The 22554-nt window shown below is 41.5% G+C and overlaps 1 protein-coding gene across 1 annotated transcript in view; it reads left to right on the plus strand.

The window, feature by feature from the left end:
- Positions 1 to 20261, plus strand: part of RAD18 (RAD18 E3 ubiquitin protein ligase) — a 114895-nt gene extending 94634 nt beyond the window's left edge. Inside the window, exon 13 of the mRNA XM_033141153.1 lies at positions 20109 to 20261. Within this exon, the coding sequence (XP_032997044.1) occupies positions 20109 to 20202 (94 nt within the window). The 3' untranslated portion in view covers positions 20203 to 20261. The remainder of the gene's footprint in view (positions 1 to 20108) is intronic.
- Positions 20262 to 22554: the final 2293 nt, after the last annotated feature.

Consider the following 22554-nt stretch of genomic DNA (forward strand, 5'->3'; position numbering starts at 1 on the left):
AACTGGTGTTGGAATTCTCTTTTCTATAGAATTATCGTTTAATAGTATATCAAACTACTATACTGGAGTAGACAAAAGAGGGAGAAATTCAGACATAGGTAAGTAATGGGAGGGACGTGGGTGGCGCTGTGGTCTAAACCACACAGCCTAGGGATTGATGATCAGAAGGTCGGTGGTTCGAATCCCCGTGACGGGGTGAGCTCCCGTTGCTCGGTCCCAGCTCCTGCCCACCTAGCAGTTCAAAAGCACATCAAAGTGCAAGTAGATAAATAGGTACCGCTCCGGTGGGAAGGTAAACAGTGTTTCTGTGTGCTGCTCTGGTTCGCCAGAAGCGGCTTTGTCATGCTGGCCACATGACCCGGAAGCTGTATGCCGGCTCCCTTGGCCATTAACGTGAGATGAGCGCCGCAACCCCAGAGTCGGACACAACTGGACCTAATGGTCAGGGGTCCCTTTACCTTTTAAGTAATGGGAAGAATATGTGGCCATTTAAGTTCCACATAATTAGGGTACATTACAGTAGAGTTTGAGTTCTAGATAGTTGTCTCAAAGGGTTTGTAACAGAAGAAGAAGAATGTCAAATTAAATAGAACTTCACATATGGAGGTGTATATCTCTGAATGCCAGCTGCTGGGGACTAAAGGGATCACCATCACCTTTACAGTCTGCGTAGGAGCTCCCATTTGATTGGATACAGTTAGGGGGGGGGAAATCTTTGACGAAGTGCACCTTTATCTGATCCAGCACTGACTGGACACATGAGCAGTGTTACACTGACTTTGCTCTATGCATTATGGCAGCTTTTGCAAAGCGATTATCATTGGCTGTATTCAGATGCTAGATCTAATCAGAATAGACCCACTGAAATCAATGCACCTGAATTAGCTATGCCCATTAACTTCAGTGGGTCTCTCAGAGTAGAACTAACATTGGAGACATCCGCTTGTTTCCCTTTTCTTATTTTAAGTGGATATCTGTTGCGTCAATTTCAGAAGATGTCATAATAGATGCAGGTTTGTCATTCAAAAACAAGGAATGATGTTCCCCTCTGATAGCAGTTGGTGGTGTACAACAAAGATAGTCCTTGTGGATTTCAGTACTTGCTTGTGCTTTTAAAAACAACAACAGCAACCCGCCATGTGGGAATACATGGTGAGCATCTGGGCACACCGATGCTGCAGTCACAGCATTCTCCTGTGAAAATGATTGATTGCAAAAATTGGCCAGCTTCTGCTGTGAGGAACAGGGAGCTGTGGCTGCAGAAATAGAAGCAGGTTTCTGTGCAGACTACAACAACTCCTCTAGAACCCAAAACAAAACAAAAACAACCCACTGCTACATGCCTGGACTTCTACCATGCAACAGATCTTTGTTATGTCTTGTGAAGGCGGTGCTTTTTTAAACCAAATTATTGTGCCCCACCTCAACGGCCAGTGCCTGAGGTTAGTTGGCCTACAAAGTACTCTTAAGTAGTTTCGGAAGATTCCAAATACTGTTCTCTGCTTAAACCTTTTTGAACTTGCACAAGCAACTGCTTAGGAAAGTAGTACCTCAGCCATGGGGAAACTTGAGCTGGAGCTGGTGTAGTGGTTAAGAGTGGTACACTCGTAATCTGGGGAACCGGGTTCGTGTCTCCGCTCCTCCACATGCAGCTGCTGGGTGACCTTGGGCTAGTCACACTTCTTTGAAGTCTCTCAGCCTCACTCACCTCACAGAGTGTTTGTTGTGGGGGAGGAAGGGAAAGGAGAATGTTAGCCGCTTTGAGACTCCTTCGGGTAGTGATAAAGCGGGGTATCAAATCCAAACTCCTACTCCTCCTCCTCTTCTTCTTCTTCTTCTTCTTCTTCTTCTTCTACATGAACTTCAATATAAATTAGTACTCCATTATGAGAGGAAGTTAACTGAGCCTTCCTAAACAAGCTATAGCTTAGGGCCCCACTCTCTTGGAGCCCCCCCCCCAAAAAAAAAACTTTAAGAAAAAAAAACTGGATGTACATTTCCAAACTATAAGATAAAAAACAAAAATAAATAAAACCTACATACACCAACAGTGTTTTGTGTTGTGTAGGCTCCTATGGTGTAAGTAATGGGCCCCGCCAGTTGGCTGATCCCTAAAATATCACTGGTTTGCTCATTTCTATATACAGTATAGGGTGCCTACGTTCTGCATGGACTGGTTGCATGGCAACATGTGGAAATGGCTTTAGATACCTATTAGGTCCATAAATTACCATATAGCATATATTCAGTACAAAAAAACAGTGACCATTTGTTGTTGACAAAGGACAGTTGGACATATAAAGGGACCCATTACCTTCAGTAGCTTAGGGCCTCATCAAACCTAAATCCGGCCCTGAATTTATTCCAGTGGTATCTTATGCTGGCATCCTACAAATTAATTTAATAGGAACTGGCTATGTTTAGCCTTCTGAAGAGACAGTAACAGGCAGTACGGTGGCTGAAGGAATATTTGGAGGGCTGTCACACTGATAATGGGAGAAAATTTATATTCTGTTGCTCTGGAAAGTAATTGTGTATATGTAACATTTTATGGCACTCACTATCACATGGTATGGTGACGGCCACTGGCTCAGATGACTTTAAAAGAGGACTAGGCTAATTCATGGAGTATAAGTCATGATTGCCACATGGAACATCCAATGTTCAGAGGCTGTGTGTCACAGAATACCAGGGAAGCAACAGAAGGAGAGGACTATGGCCTTCAACTCCTGTTTGGAGGCTTACTTGGTTAGCCACTGTAGGACGCAGGTTGCTGAACTACAAAAGGTGGCCTGCTTTAGGAGGGCTTTGTTTTGAGAATTGGCAATGGCAACTGGGTTAGGTGGATTTAAAAGATTAGGCAACTGTATGGAAGGAAAGCCTACTGATTACCATCAGCCATGATTGCCAGCTGGGACCTTTGGATTTCAGAAGTAGTATTCTCCTGGATGTCAGTTGCTGTGGGATTGTGGCGGAAAGCAGGAGGGGCCAGTGTCCTTCAGGCCTTTCTTGTGGACTTCCCAGACCCATTTGGCTAGTCGCTTTTGGAAACAGGCTGTTAAACTGAATCTTCCCCAACCTGGTGCCCTCCAGATGTTGTTGAACTGAGACCCAGTCAACATGGACAATGGTCAGGGTTGATGGAAGATGTGAAGGGGTCCTTGGGAGAAGTCTGGCCATTGCTTCTTTCAAAAGGAGAAGCCTCAAAATCTCTGCAGGTATAGAATTTCCCACAGACTGCTTTGTATCTGGATTATGCTGTGTCTTGTCTTTTCTTCGGGTTGCCTCTCCAGATGGTGTATACGTGTGGAAGCTGAATGGAAGATTCATGGGCTGCCCATCTCTTGCCAAGGCAGTTTGGGGAGCTTAGTTGTTAATGCATAAAGCGGAACATTTGAGAGTGTTGTCAGTACAGGCACAACTGTGAGATGAATGTGTTGTGTCGATCAGGGCTGGTTCACACTGCCAGGTCCTTGTACCCTGATAATGGTTGATAATTTGCAGCCTCCTAGTTGTGTGCTGTGTGAAATGGGTAAGGAAAGGGCAAGGGCAATGTGGTGAAAGAGTTCCGATCTTGAAAAGCATGTCTCTCCCATCATGTCTCGCCATGGGGGGGGGGGCTTTCAATTTGAGCAGTGTTCGTGTTAGCTCTCTCTCTATAGTCTGCATATACAAACTTATTAATTCTGGACAAAGAAAATAGATGAGGTAGCTCTGCAGCACTCAACTAGCTAAAAGTCTCTCCTCCAGTTTTGATAAGAAACACGGTCTTATACATGTAGCTATATTATTAAGGTGCAATACATTATTTTGTTGTTAGAGGAGAATAATTTTGTGGAACATGCAATTTTAGCAGTGAGGAGGAGGGATCAATGAGGGGTGCTGCCGCAGACATAGTGCTGAGATTAAAACAGAGTAGTTTAGCAACAGGGAAGTTAAAACATACATAGCAACAGGTACAGAGGGGATCATTCCTGAGCAGCCAGTCTGAGATGGCAAGCAATCAAAACTGACTTTCATTAATGCCCCAGAAGTGTGCTTATATTAGAAACCAGGCTTTTAGTATTGCATCTCCAGCCCTCTGGAATCTGTTCTCAGGTGAATCAGTTACCAACCAAAATAGACCGATGCATAACATCTTGATATTTAGGCAGCTGTCAAAGTCTTTCCCTGAGGAATGACCCAGTAATTAGATGGAATATTTTAAAAATTGCTCTTAGTTTACAGAGCCTGTAATCTTTTGTAACTTAGCTTATTGTATGCTGGTTAGGTTGTGAAGCAGTTTACAAATCTGCAAATAAATATAATTGGTGACACAGTAAGCAAGTCCTCTGCAGGACAGCATTAAGAATCTGCATGGTTGGACATCTGCCAAGGGCCTATAATTCAGCAGGGTGTTCACTGACTAGAGACCCTTGGGCCTGTTGCACCAATTTGCTTTTGCAACCTGCTTGATTATTCACCTGTCTCTTGCTTTGGCCTAGACAATAGTGGTGGTGAGAAAGAGGCATGGAAGCTGTCACTGCCTGCTTGTTCCCTGGCTGGCTGTGCAAGGAAGGAGGTGGTGGCAATGATGAGGAAGGGGGAACTGCAGAAGCTGGGGATAATGGCAATGAGGACTAGACTAACCTGGATCCAACACCACTTTATGACATCTACAACATGCCCTCTTGTAGGTGGTATGGTAAGAAATGCCACAATACATTTTTTATCAGAGAGAGTGATAAAAGAAAGTTAGATTCAGTTTGGAAGATGGTAGCTAATAACACTTCTAAGTGCAGTAACATCACTTGGGAGGTAGTTTGCTCAACACCAAATTAGACAGAAAGCATGCGTAAAACTTAAATTGATTTTGCTTTTCCCATTGTGTGGCAGAAATGTTCTTTTGTAGAATAATCATTTTGATCCAATCTGCTCTAGTATGACGCAGAATGCAGCACCCTTATTCAAGGATATTAAGGGATGGGGTGGTTTCAAGAGAGAACACAAATGAGGGTTTTGCATCCGAGACCATATTAACAAATGTTAATCCTCCAAGGAAATAATTACTTCTTCCAGCAGCAATTTAAGTCATTCTGCAAGAATATGTAAGATGGCTGCACAGTAATCCCATGTGTGTTTAATCAGAAGTAAATCCCACTGTGTTTAATGGGGCTTATTCCCAGGTAAGTATGCATAGGATGAAGCCTCAGTGCAACAGGAGGTGAATGGTTTTGTTCATTAACTATGTTGGATGCTACTCTTTTTCCCAGGTAAAGTCTCCCATTCAGGCAGCTTGCAGTGTCAAACCTGGTTCACTTATAGAACTACATTGTGTGTCTCTAGACCAGTGGTTCCCAAACCTTTCCAGTAATATGGACCACTTTTCTCCCCATTGTAGCAATTGCAATGTGCTGTGGTAGATGCTGTATAATTTTTAATTGCATTTTTACAGACATGCCGCAGATCACCTGAATGAATCTTGGATCACAGTTTGCAAACCTCTGCTCTAGAACATGCCAGTTGGCCTATTGGAAATATCAGTTTAGATCAGCCTTCTTCAACTTGGTATGTTCCAGATGTATGATGGGGCTATATAGCTTACAACATCTGTAGAGCTCCATGTTGAGAAAGTCTGGTTTAGATGAGGTCTTGGTCATTTCTTTTTTCCAGTGCTTTATGCTTAATATTTACAATGTCAAAAGAAGTTTCAGAGGTGGCCGCAATGTTCTGCCCACCCTCATGACTGAGAGTTTGTGAGCTTGTGATGCACAGTTGGCCATGGTGAGTAAGCTGTGAAAATTGCTTTTCCTAAACAAGAGCCAGAGCTTTCCCTCCCTTTCTAGTTGTTATTGCGTGGACTGCTCCTTCTCTGAATTGCCGTTAAGTGGAATCTCTGGAGGAGAGCAATGCATTTAGTATATTAATATGTTTTACTGAAACTACCTGCTGGAAGCAGCACCACGCGATCCATTATTTCTTTGTGAATGACCTGCAGAGATGGCTGGACTCAGTTTATAGTTGAAAAATCTAAAAAATTAAATAATTCTATAACTGGAAAGAACCATAACATTTTATTTGGATGGCCACGGGATTTTAAAAAAGATAAAATTACACAACAATTTTACTTTAAAATACACGAAGGCTAAAAACAGCAATATTAATAGAGTGACATTTTTAGCACAAATTTAAAACAGTATTTTTCAGTTTGCATATGCAGAGGCATAGGAAGGGGATGCGGGGGGACGGACCGCCCTGGATGTCATCGCTGAGGGGGGTCCCATTTGGCACCCTGCCCACCCGCAACTGCCAAGCCTACTCCGAGCCGTTGGGGGAAGGGGGGAGCTGTGCCGCTTTGCCTTCATTTTGACAGCTTGGGGGAGGCTTGGGAATCGTGGGTAGCCGACGCGCCCATGGATGACATTCGGTGCGCCACATGCCTGCAACTCCCAAGCCTACCCCGAGTCGTCAATGTGTATGGGGGTGACAAAAAAATTCCCCACCGGGTACCACCTGACCTTGCCACGCCTCTGTGCATATGCTCAATATTTTTATGATATTTTCTAGAATATATCTGCACTGTAGATGAGAATCCTTAGTTGTATATTTTTTTGCTACTTTAGTTATTAAGACTACTTCCTACTACTGTACACGAGCACATGATAAATCATGATTAGAATTGGAAACGTTGGGACAATATCTGAAAGATAGGTTACAGTCAGTGCTGAACCCTCACTCCCCCACCTGTCCTGGGACAAGTTCCTTAACTCTATGCCAAGATCCCTGGGATCCTCAGAGCCCCAGAGCCTGCCTTTCCTCCAGACACCTCCTGGTGGCTCCCTTACTCTCAAAGCTTGCGTACTCTCTTCATTATCCTGTGTTTGTAAGGTTGTTTTTATAACCCAGTGGCCCCTCCCGAACCTAGCTTGCCTAGTTCTCCCGTCTCCTAGCTCGCCACCAAAGCTGCAAGCCCCAAGCCCTGCCCTTTACCTTTCCTTTACTTCATACCACCTCTTTTGCACTAAAGGCACCCACCTGATCTTTCCTTCCTCTTCGTGCCTTCTTTGCTCCCGGGCTCAAGACTCCTACTCCCTTTGCCAAGAACCTGCTGGAGTTGTGTCAGCAGCTTCCCTTTTCTTCTGCTGACAGCCTCGCCTTGAGTCTTCCCCTCCCATGTCTTGCCTCTTTTCCACTTCGGGTCTGCCCAGCTACTTACCTAGTTAAAGGGGCAGCAGAGAGATTTGATGCTGTGTGCTGCAATCTTTGGACAGTCCTGTTTTTCTGTAGCTGGGCTACTCAGATTCTTAGGTTTTCAGTGAGGAGAGTCATTGCCTGCCTGATGTTTGCAGGTTTCTTTTGAGACTTAGGAGAATGGATGGGGTTTTTAATGATGTGATAGCGTCCATGGCAATATCAAAACTATCCCTGGATTAGTAAGGTGACAGGGAATTAATTCATACAAGTCTCTGTTTTACTAGACTTTCAGGCGATTGCCCCAAATTATAGGCAATCCCCACTCCAGAGCACTTAAGAAACCAGATAATGAAATCTAAAAGATTGAAACAAAACAAAACAAAATTAAATTTACACATTTATAAGAATATGTAATTCTAAATTGTCAATCCCACAGGCTGGTGATGGGCAGGTTTCTAAATATTTGTTACGTTGTTCTGTGCATTTGGAAAGCATACTTCTTTGCTCAGTGATGTTTATGTAAAACCAGTTTTTTAAAAAAAATATTTCTGGCTTCTTAATATGCTAAAGTAATCTCCACATAATTTTCTTCCTTGCCATGAAGAATGCTCAGTGGATGCTTTCTTGGAAAAAGCAAATGAAACTGTGCCATTGAAATAATGTTCAATCAAGTTAGTTTTTTTTTAATAAAAAAAAAGTTGGAGTAAAAAATCAATTGTCTTCTTTTTCTCCAAACAGCACATTCAGATACAGAATTAGTTACCTTTACCATCTATCCATGCTATGTGTCAAAAATTATTTTTAGCTTTATCGATTTGATGTCAGACATGATCTCCCTTGGTTGGGGGGGGGAGAAATAATCTTAGATCCAAATTTTTTGGCTGCTGTTGCGACTTACGTAAGCAAAATGCTGGAGTGGGTTGGTAGTTCGACAAGCACAAAAGATGCCAGTAAATTGAACACAGTAGGCAAATGTCTTGTTTGCTTGGCTCCAGACCCTTGGAATGAGCGTGAATGCAGACCAAAAATAGAGGAGGTTTTGAGGAGAGCAGTTTCTAGTTTAAGCATTAAAGAAGAGTTTTAAGAGTTGCAAAAGAGTGTGTTTCTTTGAAGCCTACAATACACTGTCAAACTGTGATTCCAGTTTGGATTCCAGCTGCTAGCCTTGAATAAATCCAGTAGGTAGCCCTGGATTTCATATGTCTATCATAATGATAAGAAAATTGAAGGTGGGGAAATGGTTGCAGGATTTTGTCACATGGACTGGCATTCTGCCCCCTTACAGATATGTTAACCCACATACTTCCCTCCTGATGTTGTTGGACCCCACCAGCTGCAGCCAGCATGGCCAGTGGTCAGGGATAAGAGGAGATGTAGCCTCACAAAATCTAGAGGACAACACATGTGCTGCCCCTTCCTTTCAATGCATTGGCTGTGGCTTCTATTCTCTGCCACTTTTCTCCTTGTTCAGTTGTCTTAGGGCCCCCATCTCTCTCTCTCTCTCTCTCTCTCTCTCTCTCTCTCTCTCTCTCTCTCTCTCTCTCTCTCTCTCTCTCTCTCAGCAAAAGGTAACTGCATTCATGGTTGACATCTTTTGCTTCCCCTGTCTGCTCCCATAGGCAGTTCAACACTAGTTTGGAGTACTCCTTTGTTACTGGATTAAACCACTAATTTAATCCAGTTTCAGAACTTGATGGCCATCAACTGTAAGCAGATGCAAAAAAATCTGTTTTGCTAGGGGGCACACACAGAACACAAAACTGAGGCTTTATTCCTGTGGCTGTGCTAAGAGATGAAATGCCTGTTACCTGAAACCACAGTTTTGAAGGATCCATGACATCCTGGCCTCTTCCATCAGCAGGGGCCCAAGGGCTAATGGGTGGCTTCCTCTCAGGAAAAGGACATCCATGGTAAGAATATTAGCCTGGCCCATCCATTGGCCAGAGAAGGAACAGCAGCTGGGAGCTTGATTCCCCCACTCTTCCAGAAAGAACATTTGGCCCCAGCAATCAGTCTCCCTGGGACCTCAGAGCTGGATTCTGACATTAGCTGATGGAGGACTGAGCATGTACAGGAAGGCCCACCTGACTAAGATCTCATGATGTTGACATTATGTAGCTTCAAGTACAGGGACCTGAATTTGTTTGCTCTCCCCCCCCCTTCCCATTACTTTCTCCCTTTGTATGGTCTTTATTTGATTGTGATCTCGTGGGCAGGGACTATTTTAACTGTTAATCTTGGTCGGGGCTTAGAAAATCCCCTGTGCTTTAGAAGATGGTGGCAGTGTTGGTTGGTGATGAAACAGGAGTTTCTCCCTGACCCTTCTGTCCTTCCACCTAATTTCCAAAAATGAAAATCCCAGAGGCTGCAGGAAAGCCTTCCAAAACCCTTTTGTGTAAGAAATAAATATAATAAAAACCCTAATATTCTCTATATATCAGTCTAGCGTGCATGATACTTCCAGACTGCACCAGACTGGATACGTGAATAATATCTGGATGGCGTCAGTGCACAATTGCTTGAAAAACCCCAAGGCAGAATATGCAATTAAAAAGTAATATAGAGTTTATTTTAAAGGAAATCTGGGTCCCTTTGGCATCGAGACATAAAGGAAGAAAATAGTTCTAAAACTTGTAAAAAGAATAAGAAAGCAGAACATTTCACAAATCTTTGGACAAATGCTTCTCTTCGCTGTCTGGAGCAAGGTGTTAATGCCCAGGAGGCTCCACAAAAAGTGCTTGTTACAAACGTTTTCAAACCGGTGTGTGTTAAATAGATGACTGCCATTGCTCCCAAGCATATCTAGAGTCAGAGCAAAGAAACATAGAGAAGCAGGTGGTAGTAAGCTGGTTCCAAGTGGAAAATCCCTCTTGATTTTTTCCAGATCCTTCAGTAGATACAAGCTATCCAGTAGGTAGAAGTCACAGGTAATCTAGATTAGATCCTGAATGGAAAACTAGGCTTCCGAAAGCTATATCGGAAAAGCCAACATCAGTCTTAGTTCTCTACACCTCATTGCAAAAGAGGGGGGGGGGGATTTGAACTTAGTGATGCTAATGTTGAACAGTTAGTTAGCTTGGGGGAAAATACAGGGATGCTTCATACCTTGTAGACAAAGAACGGAATGCATTCATCTAAAGCACTCACAGGACTTAACATGAGAAGAGCCTACTGGATCAGGCCAGTGATCCGTTGAGTAAAGTAAGCATCCTGTTCTCACAGTGGAAAATGTCTCACGGGGCACTCAAAGCTGCATTAGTATAATGCAACTAATAGGATGAAATGGGCGAGAATCTGAGGATTGTTACAGTTTTGATTAGTTGGATTTTATGCCCCATCTTTGTCAGTATGCAAATCAGTTACATGGAATTCCTTTTGGAATAAATGGCTACCCTGTAAACCCTATTTTCTTTTCTCCTTTTTTGTAAGCCATGCAAAGTTTTAACATCAACAAAGAATGCTCCTTAAGTTTGCCATCTTTGTCTCCAGATTTGCCTTCATTCCTTTCTTTGTTGGTGGCATATGAGAAGATTGCTGCCCAGTGTGACTGCAACTTTTGTACTTCGCTTCCTCCCCAAGTCTTACCATGAATACTTTCCAGAATCCATCATTCTTTCCTAACCTACTTGCTTTGATCTCTTTGGACCTGATTCCCATGTAGATAGTCTGTTTCTCTAGTGTAGGGTAGCCAAGATGGTGCTGCTTACAGATGTTGTTGGACCATAACTCCCATTAGCCCCAACCAGCGTGGCCAATGATCAGGGATGATGGGAATTGTAGTAAACAAGTTCTGGAGGGCACCGTGTTAGTTATCCCTGCTCTCTAGTGGATAGAAGGGTGGTGGATTTATAGAAGGTTTAATTTAGTTGGTGCAGGGTTTGTGTTTGTTTTAGTGACATTTGAAAAATCCTATTGTTAGACTTATTTTTACATCATTTGATTTTGCTGTGTTGTAAATTTCAGCGCTGGGCACATCAAGGAATTTAAATGCATAAAACATTTTGAGATTTTCCAGGCCGTACAATTTATCATCAATTGAATAAAATGAAAATGTGAGTCAAATGAAAAATGCTCATCAGACAGCTGTGTGTTTTTCATTTATTTAACCATCAGCCAGGTTTTTATTTCAAGGACGCATTCCTTGGTAAAATTAAAATCCCAACAAAATTGATTCTTGGAATTGTATTTTCTTTGCTGCTAGTAAAAATAAGAAACAAAAATAAAAACCATGACTCACAAACAACGGGAAATGTTCAGACGTTGAAACTGAAATGTAATGGTTATTAGAACAGAATTATTCAGAGATATTCAGAAAACTCAACTAAAGTTTTCATTGTAAAGCTTCTGGTATTTTTGCTACAGTGCTTAAATACTGCTTTCCAGTTCAGTAGTAGCTGAAATTCTACCAGACTTTGGCGTATATGAAAGATAACTCTTCGTTTTGGAGGACTGCTGTAGCCACATGAAGTATGCATGTGTGTGCTTCTTGGATTGTTATGGATTTGCCTTGTAAGGTTTTCCTACGGTTCTCTCTCTCCCCCTTTCTTCTTTCTCTTCCACCAAAAGAAGCAACCCACCTATTTGCTAATGCAACATGTTTTAGTGCGAATATTTTAGCTTTCAGCAGTCATTTTTAGATAACAGCTTATTTTGTAAGTAGTTCATCAAACAACTTGTGTTTCTACTAAAGGCAATTTATAATTTTACTTTGATGACACATTTTACTTTAAACAAAATAGAAAATTCTTTCCAGTAGCACCTTAGAGACCAACTGAGTTTGTTCTTGGTATGAGCTTTCGTGTGCATGCACATTTTACTTTGACAGCTAAGCTAGCAGCAATAACAGAAGTCCTTTTTGTGTACAAAAAAGCATTCCAGCTATTCTGTAGACTATATGTGGATGTAGTAGCAGTGCCATGTTTTTTTCCTTGTTATTATAGGTTTCTTTGTTAGGTAGAACTGAGATACAGACCTAAAGGACCTTTGCAATACAATTTGATATGTCAGGGGGAAGATTATCCACTATACCCTGGTTTGTTGTCTCATGAAAGATTTCAGGAGCCATTCAAATGTGACATGACGAATCCTGGTGGGTGCAGGCTCGGTGCACATGTAACATTTTCCATCTCTGTGACTAATCAGAATTTGAAACGCAATTCAAACTGGGTTCAAAACACTGTCTGCAAGGTTAGTCCTGGTGATGCTGAAGTAGGACAGAATTTGCACAGGGAAACCACAACCTGGAAGATGACCCTGACCTGCTAAGACCAGGGGTGGGTTTATTTCTTTGGAGCTCGGTGTGCTTGTCTTTTATTTACATTTCAGCTGTTAGAATTTTCATCAGCCAAAGATCCAATTTTATTGGCATACTTCATATTTAAGAGCTGAAGGACATTCAGAGTGGTCTGGGTCCACAGTCTGGGATAAAATCATTGTTTTAAATTTGAAGAAAAGCAAGGAGCTTCTCAAGAGAGGGAATTCTGGTGTCTGGGTGCAGCCACCAAGAAGGCCCTCTCCTGTTTCCCCAACAAGCATGACTGTGAGGGTCTCATGATCTGCCCTGCTCTAAATCATTGGTCTTCATCACGTTGGTCATGACTTTTTCCAAGTGGTTGTCACAAAGAGTTTCAGAAATTACAGCAAACAAGTCTCTATCCATTGGCAAAAAAAAATAAAGAAGGAAGAAAGTTTGAAATAACTTAAAATGAAGAGAGATTGGTTTCCTTATAAAAGAATTGTGCCTTCTTCGCACTGGCAAAGATGCAGGCTGTAGAAATCTATTTTTCATTCACTTGCATGTTTTTCTTCTTGAGCTGGGATCCATTCTGGGCTACCAGCTTCTTCCAGGAAGCAGAGAGAGACATGTTATTTCCATTGTGTAAAATGGGCTTTTGCCGATGCTGTGGTTCTGTTCAAATAAATAACCTGATAGTTCTGTCACCATAAAAAAGCACTTGCAGATCTAATGAAATGATTGCATTAATGGGTAGGAGAACCTCTACAGGTATACGCAGAATGCCTTCCTTTCCCTCTAACCTGTGTCTAATTTAATTTGCTCAAAGTTATTGTGTCTATTGATTTCCACAGAACTCACACCCACATCCTAACTTTTTATTTATTTAAAAAAAATCACACTTATTAGCACATCAGCAATTATACATTTCATTAGTAGAGCATTTGCATTGCTTATTTTAGCTGAGCTACTTTTGTAGCAATGTTTGATGCATATTTTGAGTTCTTGTTAGAACTCATCTTCCACTGCTTCACATGTTTATCCAAGCTATGCACCAAGGTGTACAACAGCTCTTCTCTAGCACGAAACAGCAAATTTATTTTTCAGTTCTGATTTGGGGAAATGCCATGTTTAGACTTTCAGATCAATGATTTCTGTTTTCTGTCCAATTTTTATTGTCTTGTTCAATTACTGTTGTGCAGTTGAAGAAGCAACCATGTGCTAGGAATTAGTGACCATAAAGGAAGACATTCCTTTTGGGATTATGCATAGTTAGTGCTTTACGTGTTAATTTGATGTGATCCAGCCTGGCACAGCTACGCTGGATGCCTGCACAACCTTTGGCAGTAGAACTAAGATGATGCATAAACTGATGTTGGATTCCTGGAAACTGGCTTGCAGATTTAAGATGTCGTCTCACTTAGGAATAAGTGCCATTCACAATCATTTTTCTCGTGTATAACAACAACAACAACAACAACAACAACAACAACAACAACAACAACAACAACAACAACACTATATTTCTGTGCAAATAGAATTTTCTCCTGGTTCATTGAGTAAAATGTTGAACTTCAGCCCCAGTATGGAAACAGTTGAGGACTAGTTGCATTTTAATGGTGAGCAAAATGAAAGCATTTTGTGTGCAAACGACTGTTCTTATAAAATAATAGTTAGCAATGAGAGGAATCATATGGTAGAGCTTGTGAGTCCATAGTTGCCTGTCCACTTGGTAACAGGGAAATGATAGTAATCTCAGGGACTGTTAAGTTTCTTTGAACAAGGTTCTCTTTCTCTCTCTAGTGCAAGTGCACTTCATGGTTCTCTTGACTGTTATAGGTCTGCAATCGGTTTCAGTTATTTGATAAGGAAGTTATTTTTGGAAACTTTGTTTATTCACTTCAGACAGTCACCTTTCCTCAGATGAACACAAGGACACCCACCATCAGAGGTGAAACCATCAATTAACATTTTGAAACCTCACTTAATAAACTAATACTAAAAAAGAAAAAAAGAAAAAAGCACACAGCAGTAATAAAATTATATAGAAACCCGAGAGCAGCTAAAACCAATTCAATATACCAATCATTTAAAATCCAAAAGGAAGGTTTTCATCAACTTTTAAAAGGCTATTAAAGAAGGGATGGGGCAGACCTCTCTTGGGAGGGAGTTCCCAGAAAGACATTACTGTCAGGGAGAATTCAGAGGAGCAAGTGGCAGAAGAGGTGAAGTGGCTCAGGGATGCTGTGGAGCCCTTCAACCGCCCAGAGAAAGTGGAAGAGGGGGCGGAGATTGGCCAGGAGGTGGCTAATGGGCCCGCCGGGGAGCCCGAGGCGCGGGACGCTCTTCCCGCGCCCCACCGGAGCCCCGCTTTGCGGTAGCGGGGCTCCAACCCCCGGGTCGGCCTGGGTCGCCTCGCTGCCGAGGCAACCCATGACCGCCCGCGATGGCGTCGCCGCCGGAAGTCGGAGGAAGGGCTCAAGAGATGCTGCAGAGCCCTTCAACTGCCCAGAGACTCGGGAAGGGAGCTCAGACTTGGGAAGGGAGGGGGCTTTCAAATCAGCACAGACTAGGAGGGAAATGAAATGTAAGGATCAAAGACGTCTCGCGAAATTCCCACGTCTACTTTGTTGGCGTGGGAATCAAAGGAAGCCACTCCCCGAATCTGACAACAAGCCAGCTGAAACAGTGAATTTCGGAGTTAAAGCAGCAGTGAAAACAAAGCATGTCAGGAGATCAGGGGAATTCTTGCCTAAGCAGTTGTGTTTCCAAAAGCTGATGGAACATCAATATGGAAGCCTGCTTTGGATCACCAGGCTGTGGCAGAACTAACTGGGTTCTACGGGATGATCTTAACACCCTTACCTGGCAATGGAAGAGAAGAGTGGAACAGGTCCAGATTTCCCCAAAAGTGCCTGCAGCTGAAACCCCCCCCCCACTGCTTCAAGCACCTTTCCTAAAAAGAGGATATTAGCACCTGGGTGGTAGTTGTCAAATATCTCAGGTTCAGGAAGGTTTCTTTTCTAGGAGCACACACACCATTGCTTCTTTCAAAGTGGTGCAGACCACCCCCTCACTCAGTGATACTTGGCCACCTGATGAGCCCGTTCTGTCACCACCTCTGCCTTATACGAACAAGCCAGAAGGGGCAGGGGCAGTACCTCTGGTTATTTGTATGTTCCCTAGCAGCTTATTCTCAATAATGCATTGAAGGAAAGGTGAGGTACAAATGGAGGACTAATATGGGAATGTCCCCAAATGTTTCTTTCCCAGCCATGGACAAATGAGACATAAAAGGAAGAACAGATATTTGAAAGAACTTTGCCTGAGGCCATTGAAAGTGGCAGCTGAGCTACATGGTCTTTTAATCTGGCATATAATCAAGTAGCTCCCTGTGTCTCAGGGAGGAGCCAGAGTTAAATGATAGCACATGTATCGAACATGTATGAGCTCTCTGGGACTTAAAAGAAGGTAGTCACCATGGTGCCTTCTAGATACACTGTTGAACTACAACTCCCATCAGCCTTAACAACCATCAGCAAATGTTTGGGATGATAGGTGTTGTAGTCTAAGAGCAGCTGGGGAGGGCATCACATTGGCTACCACTGAAACTAATGCCTTTCAGAGTACATTGACACCGACCTGGTGCAGGATCCCATTGGCTAAGGCAGTTCAAGAGTTGCAGGACCATGGATAGCTCCAAGGAAGCAATGTGCTCCAATGTAGGTTGAGACCAATGGAAAAAAGACAGTTACGGGAATAAGAATCTGCACAAAACAAATATGGTATCTTGAAAATCCCTGAAACGAGGGGGAATGGACTATAATAATTATGTAAAGAATAAAGTCTACAATACCTCGTTTCACTGAACTATTCAGTTTCCTCAGAAGGAAATAAGATATTTAAATGACTAAGGTTCAAACGCAAAAAATAGCAGTAATATAAGGTTGAAAACACGACTGTAAAAGTTCTAGTACTGCATTTACCAAGAAGGTTTGAAAACCTAACTGGTTAAGATTCTGGTACTGTATTTACAAAAAAAGGTTAGGAAACCTAGATTGCACACATTCAAAAGGAGCTATGTAAATTTTTCAACAGGGCTCGACTTAAAGGAAGCAAGGAGCAGTAGTACAGGGTTGAAAACTCGGCTGAAACAGTTCTAATACTGCATTTACAAAGAAGGTTTGAAAACCTAAATGGCAAATTTTAAACAAAGCTTTAAACAATGCTCAACTTTAAGGAAGCAAGTTGCTGTAATAATAGGCTGAAAACTCAACTGAAAACTTCCAACACTGTCTTTACAAATGGGTTTAAAACCTAGAAAGCACAGATTCAAAAAAAATTCAAACTAAACTATTTTAAATAATGAACAAACTCAAGAAAAGGGAAACTGAATAGTTCAGTGAAATGAGGTATTGTAACCGGCATCCCGTTAAGGTCTTGTTTACTTCTTTAGTTTTTTCCTGCGTTTAGCTTTATTCTTTACATAATTATTATAGTCCATTCCCCCTCGTTTCAGGGATTTTCACGGTACCTAATTTGTTTTGTGCCAATGAAGGTTGAGAGCAGACTGAGCATTTTTTTACATTTCCTCCACTACTTTTGGTAACTTAGATTCTTAAAGCGCCAACTTGAAGATGAGCACTCCTCCTCCTGTTGCATTCTGTAACCTCACGCCTGACCCGGTAAGGCACTGTGGGATGCATTTACTTCCTCAGGCTCAGGGAAAGGCACCCAGGAGGGCCCTGGTGATACGGCAGGTTGCTGAAGAGGCCAGAGACCATCTTGGATGCGAGTCCTTGAAGACCTGTTCCCTGCCTTGCAGGCCTTTTCCACCTGGCCTGGGAAGGCGGGGCCCTGACTGACTCCAGCTACTAAAACCTGAGGCTACTGAACTCTTGGACTGGGATATTGTTTAGGGTAGAGTTTGGGGGGAGGGCTGTTATTCATTGTTGTATCTTTATATTAGATCTTATTTATATATAATATGTGGAAATTGTTTTGCTTCTGTACTTTTGAAGTTTTGTTTATTGATCTTCTGGCATTTGTTAAGTTCCTAGATTTTTTTCATGTAAGCATTCTTGATCACGGTTAGAACTATAGAAAGGTGGCATGCAAATAAGATTATGTATGCCTACATAGATGCATGTTGTGCATCCCTGTCAGTTGGCCTTAGGCTCAGGGGTTTCCCAGTCTCCAAGAGCGAACTCGGAGCCTTGGACCTGTTCCAGTTCCTTAGCTGCAGACTCTGAGTCTGATTGAACCATATTGAAAGGCCCTTAACTCCCTCTAGAAGCCTGTTTAGACTTCAGGATCTTTTTCACAGCCCTGCCACCTTCACAGGCACATTTGGTGAAGACATGAGAGAGGGCCTCCTTGGGGACTGCTCTCAGATTGTGGAATTCCATTCCACGGGAGGCTAGGCTGGCCCAGGCTCTGCTTTCATTTCACAGGTATGCAAATAACTTGTTAGTTCCAAGAGGCCTTTGACCACTAATGGGCTGTTGTGACAAGGTCTTCTGAGGGTGGGTGTTGCACTTGTGTGTGTGTGTGTGTGTGCGCGCGCACACACATGTATGTGTGTGCACTTTGGGGGTTTTCAGTGCTGTTTGTAATAGGGTTACTTATTTAATTGCTTTTTAAAAAATATTTGTGTTCTTTGTGTGTTTTAGTTGTATCTGTTTTCATTTATGCTGTGAGCTGCCTTGGGTCCTGCGCTGAGAGAAAGGAAAGATATTTATTAAATAAACCATTAGCTGCTGAACTCTGTGGCTGTGGCACCTAGGCAAGATGGACCACCAGCGCGACTCAGTATAAGGCAGTTCTGTAGGTCTTATTGAAAGCATGGGGCTTTCACTTGCTGTGAAGGTGCACAGGAAATTTTAAAACCCCCGGAAGTTAAATCCTTATATACTTTGAGTATAGAAAATAATTCAGGAGTGAGGAACCCCTTTCAGCCAAAGGCCTCATTTCCCTCACGGTCAGCCTTCCAGGCATCTCATACCAGTGAAAATCAAGCACCTTGTTGGATGTGACTCTTAATTTTCTACAGTAGGCCACATTCCAGCCATGAAAATGTAGAAAATGTTTCTACAGACGGCTGCCTACCTACTGGTACCTCTTTAGCCAGTTAAGAAAGAGACATTATAATAGTTCGAGGGCACATTCCAGTCAGGTGAAAGCAGTCAAGGAGGGCATGGTACAGGGTTGGTGAGCGCTGTGGCTGGAGAAGAGCAGGCCGGGTCGGGCAATAGTACTACGGGCCAGGTAGAAAACTGGGCCTCATGTTCCCTACGCCTTGAATGAATGAATGTAATACATTTCAAAATGACAGCACTATAGCAGACTGTGTGTATAGATTTTGGGGCTTTGATCAATATACCCTTTTATCTTTTTAAATTCCTACTCAGCATTCACCCCTGTTGTCTTCTGACTTTGCAATAGTAGCCTTTATTTATAGTAGCACTTTACATTTTGAAATCTGAGGTTTTTATCCTACCATGGAAGAAAATGTAATTACCTTTTCTGACTGAGCAGAAATTCCTTTTCAAATTAAATGTTACTAGATGTCACTAGTATATTTATGTATTATTAAAGGGGAGAACTGTTTTCCCATAAGGCCCTGTATCTGTGCTTGTCCATTTCTGATCCTCATTATCACTGTTAACATTTCCACTTCTGCAACGTTTTACAATTTTCCTAACCTTTCATTTTTTTTAATGCATTTATCTGATCTTCTTATAACTTTGTTCCTGTCTTTTTGGCACATTACTGATTAGCATTGGGACTGTACGTTGTATCCAACTAAGTTCTACTCTCAAAGTAGACCCATAGCAGTCGATAGACCTCAGTTAGTCAAGACTTTTAATTTTAATGCATCTGCTGTGATTAACGTTGGATACAACTTTATATGTGCTGGACGGCAGGAGACTGAAAGCGTCTGTAGATTTTGAGTTTTCTCCCCCCCCCCCAATATATTATATATTCAGATTACTGTTAATTTTTGAAAAGACACAGCATGAGGTTAGGGCATAAGCTTTTATTGCTTAAGGCTATTTTGTTCAAATCCCCACTTTGATCACGTATTTCCAGCTGCCTGTCTGGATCCATTGTTGGGAAAGCCAAAAGATACAATATTGGCTGCATGACTCCGTCAGGTACCCTCAAAATTGTATTGTTCATTAGGACAAACTCATCATCTCCATTATAAACCAACCACATGTGGTTTCTCTCCTACATCAGTATAGATGGCTTAATAAGGCCTGCAGTGTCATATAATAAAGAAATTGAATGTTAAAGAATTTGTACAAAATGATCTCTTTGGGTATTAACTTTTGAGACAGAGGGGTTGCTCAGTTCTCCCTGATTTAGTCTTAAAAATCAGAACTGGGTGTCCAGTAATGAATGCTTTAGCTAAACTCAAGTATGTGAATTTGATTTTTGTAATAAATGTCTGAGCTGCATCCGGATTAGAGAATCCTGAGTGGTTTCTTCTAATCTTTGGCTATGTTAATATTGCCTTATTTTAATCAGCCTTTGCCCATAATGTAGATGCGATAAGCTGAAGATGGGGAGAAATTCTTTTTGATCTTTACAGAGACTACACTGTATTTATGACTCATAAGTCTTAAGATAACTACTATCCATTTCGGTTACATTCAGCTTTAAGATGATTTTTTTCTCTTTTTTCCTTTTCTTTTAGCAACAGTTTCCCAGATAAGAAAATGACCAAGCAAAAATCACAACAGTCTAGAAGCAGCTTGTTACTGCCTAAGCATAAGCGAAGAAAAGAATAGCAAAGTTCCTGGATACTACCTTGCATTAAGAAAACTTCTAAAATATAACATACTTGTACTGTATATCCTGCTTCTCATATACCTCCATCATTTGCCACCCATCACCCCTTTGCTTCATAATACCTGGGACTCACTTTCCCACCCACATCTTTAACCTGCTTAGACCTGGTATGAGCAATTACACTAAAGAAAATATTGGGGATAGTTTGCAAAGTTACAACAAAGTGATGGATCTATCACTGCCTGATTTATCAGCCATAAGATTCCAGACATATTTCATAACCAAATACAGACGTTTTGCCAACTTTTGTGGCAGTTTTAATATGCATAATTTAATATGATTGTTGTGGAAAAAATAACATTAAAAGACCTCATACAGTATAATTTTTTTTTACAAGAGGCCGTTTATTTGGCATTCTGTAGCACTAGAGCACTTAATGCTAGCTTGCTTCTGTGATGTACTATAAACTAATAAAATGTAAAAAAAAAAAACCACCAACTTTCTTTATTTCTCTCTCCAGTATGTGTAAAATCTTTCTTTACTGCTTGTGATTCCCTTGAGTCATTGGAGACATTCCCACCACCTTTCTCATACGTTGTCTGCAGCATACCTGATTTTGGTGATGTCCACCACCTACAACTCGCATTTTTGCAGACTCTCCTTTTCATTTGAAAACCGCTCTTTATGCCAAGGTTTTTAAAAAATCCATTCCTAGGTTTGGCATGAGAACAACATAAATGTGAAATGAAGCCATGTATGTTTTTTTCTTCTAACAGACAATCTCCTTAACACTTTTCCTAAGCTATCTATCTCATAAATGTGACTGCTACAACACGGCTATTGGGGTTTTTCCAAAATTTGCACTTTGGTACAAATAACACTTTGGGCATAGTTCACTGTATTTCTGCAGACTAAATAAAAATAAAAATAAAGCAACTATTAGTATTTGAAGCCCTTCCTATTCTGAAGAATGACACACCACCAACAACAACTAACTCAGTTTGGAGTAGGCAGAGGTGCTTTTGGCTGATGGTCTACCAGCTCAGTGAACAGAATCCAACCTGTTCCTTATAGGTTTGCACTTCTCTTTAAAGGTCATGTTTTGGGATACTCTTAGATCCAGCTTTGCTCTCAGGTGCCCATGTGACACCCATAGCATATACTGTCAGCAAGTCAGTCTACATGTGTTTGAGAACCATGATTCGGCCAGATTCTGAGGTGCTTATACATCAGCATTGAAAAACTCAAATACAAGTCCCGTATGCAGGCCACAATTTCAATGTGAATCCATTTTAACTGATCAAATGAATAAGATGGATGAGATGCCCTAGAGCAGGCATAGGCACTCGGCCCTCCAGATGTTTTGGGACTACAACTCCCATCATCCCTAGCTAACAGAACCAGTGGTCAGGGATGATGGGAGTTGTAGTCCCAAAACATCTGGAGGGCCGGGTTTGCCTATGCCTGCACTAGACACTGGCAACACAGCTTCAACTGGTGGCAACCATGGTGCAATCTATATGTGGCTTGATGTGAACGATCAACAAGCTTTTTTATCGCTGCATAAAATAGCAAAAAGGGGTTTTAAGGTAATTTACCTACCTAATAGGATGATAAATTCAAATGAGAACAGACATACATTTGATAACAGATATTATGAAACCTTTTTCTCAGAATAACACTTGATCACCATGCTGCATTATGCCTTCCAGATTTAAATATATGCAGCAGACACTCAGGACCTTAAACTAGAGCCTCACATTGAAATACTAAGAGAGAATCTTATGTGAACCAGAGCAATGAAGAATTATGAATTAGTATCCCAATCTCTTTGAATCTGTTTGGCATTTTTTCCTATTCATGGTTAGTTTTCTTGTTGAGAGCTACCCATCGTCTGAGCATTTTACTTGAGTGAAATATATGAAGCAGTAAAGGCTCTTTCTTAATCATATTAAGGGTCCTGGTGGAACACTTAATGTTTTTTTCCTGCCTATTGTAGCAATTGTAATGTGCTGTGCAAGATGCTGTATAGTTTTTAATTATATCTTTATTGCTTTTTATTTCTTTTGCATTTTATTCTGTTGTGATTTGAATTCTATAGAATTCAAATTATATTAAAATACAATACAATAGAACAAATAGAAGAAGCAATAAAAATACAATTTAAAATCTACTTGAATCTTAAATATGATCCATGTGCTGCCATCTCTTGTCTCCACCAACATGCTGCAGATCACTGGAATGAAGCAGTTTGGGAACCTCTGATCTAAGATTAACAGATGATTGCTAACCTTTGCCAAGGCTTTTATTTTGCCCCAAATTTTGCAGGGAAGAAGCTTTTGTTGGAGAAT

The sequence above is a fragment of the Lacerta agilis genome, chromosome 2 (assembly GCF_009819535.1).
Source record: "Lacerta agilis isolate rLacAgi1 chromosome 2, rLacAgi1.pri, whole genome shotgun sequence".
In the NCBI taxonomy this organism is placed as follows: domain Eukaryota; kingdom Metazoa; phylum Chordata; class Lepidosauria; order Squamata; family Lacertidae; genus Lacerta; species Lacerta agilis.